The 6,363-nt window shown below is 42.2% G+C and overlaps 1 protein-coding gene across 2 annotated transcripts in view; it reads right to left on the bottom strand.

Moving 5' to 3' along the window:
* srgap3 (SLIT-ROBO Rho GTPase activating protein 3) overlaps window positions 1-4,948 on the bottom strand; it is a 59,739-nt gene extending 54,791 nt beyond the window's left edge. For both annotated transcript variants that reach the window (XM_061041917.1, XM_061041916.1), the window contains exon 1: window positions 4,410-4,948. In XM_061041917.1, the coding sequence (XP_060897900.1) occupies window positions 4,410-4,473 (64 nt within the window). In that variant the 5' untranslated portion in view covers window positions 4,474-4,948. The remainder of the gene's footprint in view (window positions 1-4,409) is intronic.
* Window positions 4,949-6,363: the final 1,415 nt, after the last annotated feature.

Raw genomic sequence — 6,363 nt, forward strand, 5'->3', positions numbered from 1 at the left:
GAGAGTCTTGGATATTATGTCACAGATACATCCCAGATCATTTGTTTCTTGTATTAATGTGTAAAATACATGTTTTGTGAACTCTGACTTTTCAGTCAAGTTTCTAAGTGAAATGTCAATACCTCATACACCAGTGAATGTAGCCAAAGTTTTTGCTCTGTTTTTGTGTATTGAACTTTATACTGTAGCCCAATGCAGAATGGCCTATGGAGGTAGAGGTGTTACAGGGGCATTAAAAGATCGGCAGAGTAGGCAGGGGAGAACAGCGCTGTGTGTGTGTGCATGTGGAGCTTCACTGCTTTTTTAACGCCATAAGGCTCTGTGAATTCACAAACTTGGACACCAATTTCAGAATCACTTGGAATGCACAAAGATGCCATAACGCTGTAGCAGAATTGTTCTTTGGTCTAATGTGACTTTTTGCTTTAGATAACACCATGCTAGCTGTTGCTTCTGGCCAAGCTAACCTGCTGGAGGAAGCTCCATACTCTGCATACACACACACACGTTGTATCAGACTTGTCATCTAACTTTTGGTAAGAAATTTGAGAAGTGTATTTTCCAAAATGTCAAACTTTTCCTCATGAGTTTGCTGTTATTTATAGAATACAATCCTCTCCAATGAGTCAGCAGAAGACCAACTTCAGCTAGCATTTTTTTTTGACTAGTCTGAGCCAACCAGACAAACAAACAAACAAACTCTGAATGAAGCCCAAAAGAGTAAACAAGCTGTCCCACTGAAGATTATTCCGGGTAAATAGCTGGTAGATGATTTTTTTTTTCCGGTGCAAATCTTCTCTCAGTCAGTCAGCAGGTTTTCCAAACAAGCTGGCAGCTGGAGGATCGTCAGCCGCTGAGTCAGTGCGACTGTTTCTCAAGCCTAAAACATGTCATTTTGTACACAGCCAGCTGCATGCGGCCCGGCAGGGTGTTAACAGCTAACCAACCAGATCACACCGTGATGGTCACAATTAAGCTCTGTTCATGAGACACATTTCCAGCAAACAACTGAGCAACACATTCAGTCCCAATAATAAACCCAGGTTGAAACAACACTAGCCCTGGGTTATTGTGGAGTGCAAACACACCACAGGCTGTTTGTAATCATTATTTCTATGCTAAAAACACCATGAACCCTGAACTGCTCGGAGCATTTATTTTGCTCAGCAGAGCTGTCTGCTGCTAGCAGCAACAACAAACAGAGACACACCTCTTGTCACTAATGATTCTCATCAGCATTTAAATAGAAAAACAACAGTATTTGCAGTCAAAAGATCATTATATCTCCTGGTATATTCTTTTTTTAATCTAAGTAATAAGAAGCTCTGGGGCATTTCTGAGATAAATCTGTTGTTAAATAGACTGCTACATAGGGATTACCATGTGTATTATTGCTGCTAGAAATATAGGCTATGACATCATTTCATCTTGAAAAGTGTATGTCACATGTTATTGGCTCAAAACATGCTTTCATTTGTGTGTAAGACACGTAGTGGTCCTTTTAAAACACCTTTCAGATAGACGTGGTTATCAGATTGCTTCTGCTGGTGAGGCTAAACATGTTTGGCATTTGGTCTGACAGGATGAGAGAAAACTAACAGACAAAAGGGAAACCTGAACACAGAGGTGTCAAAACCCTGTGTCTTCTTCAGTCCCACCTTGACTAGGTTTGTTTGTGCGTGGTTGGTATGAATGTACATTGATAAGCATCATTAATGTTGCTGATCTCAGCACGTGTTCGCAGCCTGAAGGGTTGAAATATGAGCACATTGTGTCAGGCTATGGTTACATCTAGGACTAACATTGCAGGTCATGAACTCTATTTTTAGAGCGGTCAGCGATATGCTTTAAACAACATGAAGTCACATATGTGGTTTGGAACAGGAGCTATCACAAGGCAAAAACAGCATCAAATACACCAGTATAGAAATACCGTAACTAAACTCCATTATACCAGAAAATGAAGGTAAGCTAAAATTGTGCTGCACTTGAGAGGTATTCAGGGAACACAGACAACAAGAGGTAACCTGCAATCTCTCAGGAAGTAGAGTACAGAAAAAAAGATGTAAACACAAGAATAATGTCATAAAACTGAAGACAACAGGGTCTAGCCTGGGTCTTGACATTTACTGGTGCCATTTCTTCAACCACTGGACTTATTTAGCAGCCATTTTCTAATATTAGATTCTTTTCACACTTGTCCTCCTCACATGAAAGTTTCTGAAGGTCTTCAAAACAGTCACCATTACTGAAGACTTCTCCTCTTCCTCCTTCCTGCAAGCACAACAAAAGGCGCTACCTTCACTCATCTAAACCCAAAACAGCATTTTGAGAGCAGGTTCAACACAATATCCTGCTGTGAGGCGCATTTGTATAAGAAAATCCAGATCTAAATGACCTGAAATAATCTTAAAATTGTCAGGAGTTTATTTGTGTAAGGATGTCTAGAGTTCCAGCTCCTCATGGTCAGTCAGCCAGTCTGCCTTTCTGTTCGGTGAACAAACCGTCTTTATTGACATGCTAATGCAGATCTGCCAGCTGAACAGCCTGAATAAAGTGAACACCATCTCCCAAGGTCCTTCAGAGAGCTCAGCTTTGGCAGCCGGCCTCAGGGGTCTTCAAGAATTCATGAATGGCCCTGGGTTAAGATGTTAGGACAGTTATTAGTTACACTGTAACGGTGGACTTTCACACCTGCAGTCAAATCATTTAAGCAAACCTAATTACTAAAACCTTACCCTCTTTGTTGTTGAACTACCGCTGAAACTAAGTGTTTTTTTTTATCACCCCACATACATAATAAAGCAACTCTGTGATCTTATGACCCAGTCAATGACCCACTGATGATTTGCTCCTTCTGCCATGTAGACATTAACCATAAAGCAATAACTCAGAGTAAGACAGGTGCAATTTCCTAATCTGAATTTCATTACGCTCTGCTCACTGCCATTGTTGGGAGGTGGTGGATGTCAGGAGGAGAGCGCTCTGTGTCGGCAGGCGATGCAACATGCCAGCTGTGAATGAGTAACAAGCAGCATTCACCATAAATTACCATCCGTCCTCCTCACACAGTTCAAGGGCCCTGCCTGTCTAATGCACACTGGAGCAGACAGGGTCTGGCTCTCTGAAACAAGAGCAACTCTCCCATGACATGCTTGGATCCCAGATGAATAACTAATGCTGGAATATTCACACCAACAACAAGACTGGGGTTGTGGAGGCAGAGAGGGTCATGTGTGTGAGAATCTATCAGATCAGCAACTGATACCCACTCCACACAAAGAAGAAAAGATCAATCCTACAAATCCACTCACACGCCGAGCATCTAAAGGTCTGGACTGGTACATGATTCTGGGGATGATCAGCTGAGGCCCCCGAGGCATAACATTAGTGAAACCACTGAGAGACAGAGTGCTGTAAGAGGTCCAGGGGCCTTGAAACTGAACCCCAGATCCACTTAGAGAAATGTCTGGTCATTACCAGACAGCAAGCCTTTATTGTCTACACAACACAGCAGAATAAACTGTCACTTAAAGTACAGTGGTTATATGGTGGGAGTGTTAGTTAACTGCCTGTATGGACTGACTCTAAACCATTCGCCTTATACAGCTCATCATATGTAGACAAGGACCAATAGACTTGGATCAATCAGTATTCAATGGAAATGCAGTGACAATCGTTCAGTGTGTTTTCCATGTTGCCAGGTGAGAAAACAGCCAATCACTGACAATGATTCAAAGGCACAAAAAAACGTGAGCAGAGTGTGAACACAGCGCTGTGGATTAAAGCTGATGCCATGTTGACATCCCCAAACATTTAACCACATTTAAATGTGCATCATCTTTATTAGGTGCATTTAAGTAATTCCCAAATATTTTTTCCCAACATCTGACATTAGAAGATTCAAATCTGGAAGAACGAGGTGGAATAACAAAGCCAAACTCCAACCTGTTTCAACACAGGGGTCATTTTAACACAACTAGACAATACATCACACACACACACACACACACACACACACACACACACACACACACACACACACACACACACACACACACACACACACACACACACACACACACACACACACACACACACACACACACACACACACACACACACACACACACACACACACACACACACACACACACACACACACACACACACACACACACACACACACACACACACACACACACACACACACACACACACACACACACACACACACACACACACACCTGCTCCACTATGATGGCCTTGTCATTGGATTGACTGTCACGGTTCATCTGATGGGAAAATCTTCATTAGCCCTGTAAGAGGCCGTTAGGTGTCTGCAGCAGAAACATGAATAAACAGGCTCTGCTAAAACACTGCACACACACATCACAAGCACACCGTACCTTTCACTTGGGTCTCATAATCCGCTATGATCTCCTTATCCTTCTTGAATTTAGTAGATGACATCGCTCCTTAGGTTTTTAGGGTAAGACCCTGCAGGTCGATGACTCTGTTGTGTCTTAGGTGAAAATCCCAGACTTGTACCGTTCCTCCGTTTTAGCCTCCTTTCTTCTCTAGTTCTCGTGCATTGAGGAGAATCAGCTTGAATGGATTGTACTCCTGCAGACGGAGACTTTAAACGCACCGTGTGCTAACAAATCAATGCAGAAATAACACATGAGCAGCAGTCCAGTGTTGCATTCTTCTTTTTCTGCGAAGGTTTTTGTTTTTGTCGAGTCCTTCTCCTCCTCCTCCTGGCACCGGTCAGCTCAAAGGCTTGAGCAGGAAACAACAAAAGAGCGAGCTCCTAAATGTGATAACAACATGATGAAGAGAGCGGTTTCAAGAAGGCAGGACCTTGTACCTTCTGTACCCGAAAAGGAGTAGACATGCGTACATGCAGACACCGCTCGTACTCTGACAAACTGCGCTGCAGGGAAAGAGGAATTTAAAAGACTGTCACGTGAGCCTCCTCATATTGTCAGCCCCCCGCCCTCTCCCTCTCTCTCTCTCTCTCTCTCTCTCTCTCTTTATTAACATGACAGATCAACAATCTATGTTGCCAAAGCAGTACAGAAAACATTTTGAACAACAAATGATTACAATATATACAGTAAACAAACACAACAAATATGAATAAAAGACATTAACAATGACATTAATTATTTTTACAGTGTATTTCTATGAAACATTAAGTGTATTTTGTCTCAGTTTGTGACAATCATGAACATATTTAGCAGCTCGTACTGCACACAGACTTTTCTCTCCACAGAGATAGAGCAGCTTCTGAGGATCAGGGAGATGGAGAAAGTCAGAATATTTATTATCAATGTAATCAAAGAGAGTCTCTCTTAAATCTTTATACATGTCACAGTGTAGGAGGAAGTGAGATTCTGATGACAGAGTGAACACAGCCTGGCCTCTCTGGGTAACCAGTTCTGTCTGTGACGGCCTGTTTCTCTGGTCAGACTGTGTCCACTCAGTCTGTACATCGTCATGGTTTTCCTTAGTTTCACATCCCTCACTGTGCTCAGGTACTCTGCCAGCTTGTACTCTCTGTTTAGGCTCAAATAGAATTCTAATTTACTTTGTGATTTGGTACTTTCCTTCCAATATTTGATATAGTCTTTTTGTTTTGAGATAATTTGGTTGGGCCAGATTGTTTGGGGTGTGTCCTGAAGCCCTGGTGTTTGAGGGTGGAGCTTCAGGATCAGCTGGCAGAGGGGACTCTTATCTGGGTTCAACTCTTGGCACTGAAGGGCTTTGAACTGGTAGGAGTGGGGGTCACTGGATTGGAGGTGTTTATAGAATGTGATATTAATGATTAAAGGGTATTGGCTGAGTTCTGCCCTGCATGCATTACTGGCCGTGTGTCTGTGGACTCAGGATGTTTCTACACAGTTCTGCATGCAGGGCTTCCAGTGGGTGTTTTTCCCATTTGGGGAAGTCTTGGTTGGTTAATGGGCCCCATACTTCACTACCATATAAAATGATTGAGTCTATTATTGAATTGAGAATTTTGAGCCAGGTCCTAATTGGAATGTCAATCTGAATCTTTCTTTTGATGGAATAAAAAGTCCTTCTTCCTCTCTCTTTCAGCTCATTCACAGCCATGCCAAAACGTCCAGTGGGAGTGATGACTAAGCCTAAATATGTGTATTGTTTGGTGTGCTGGATTTCTATGTTTCCTAATCTCTCCCTCTCTCTGTGTCTCTCTCTCAATTCAATGGGCTTTATTAGCTTGGAAAACATACGTTAACACTGCTAAAGCTTAAGTCAAAATAGAACACAAAATACAATTAAAGAATACCAAAGATTAAATATTTAACTAACAGAGCTGTGCAGGTTTATGTTTTG

The sequence above is a fragment of the Labrus mixtus genome, chromosome 7 (assembly GCF_963584025.1).
Source record: "Labrus mixtus chromosome 7, fLabMix1.1, whole genome shotgun sequence".
Taxonomy (NCBI): Eukaryota; Metazoa; Chordata; class Actinopteri; order Labriformes; family Labridae; genus Labrus; species Labrus mixtus.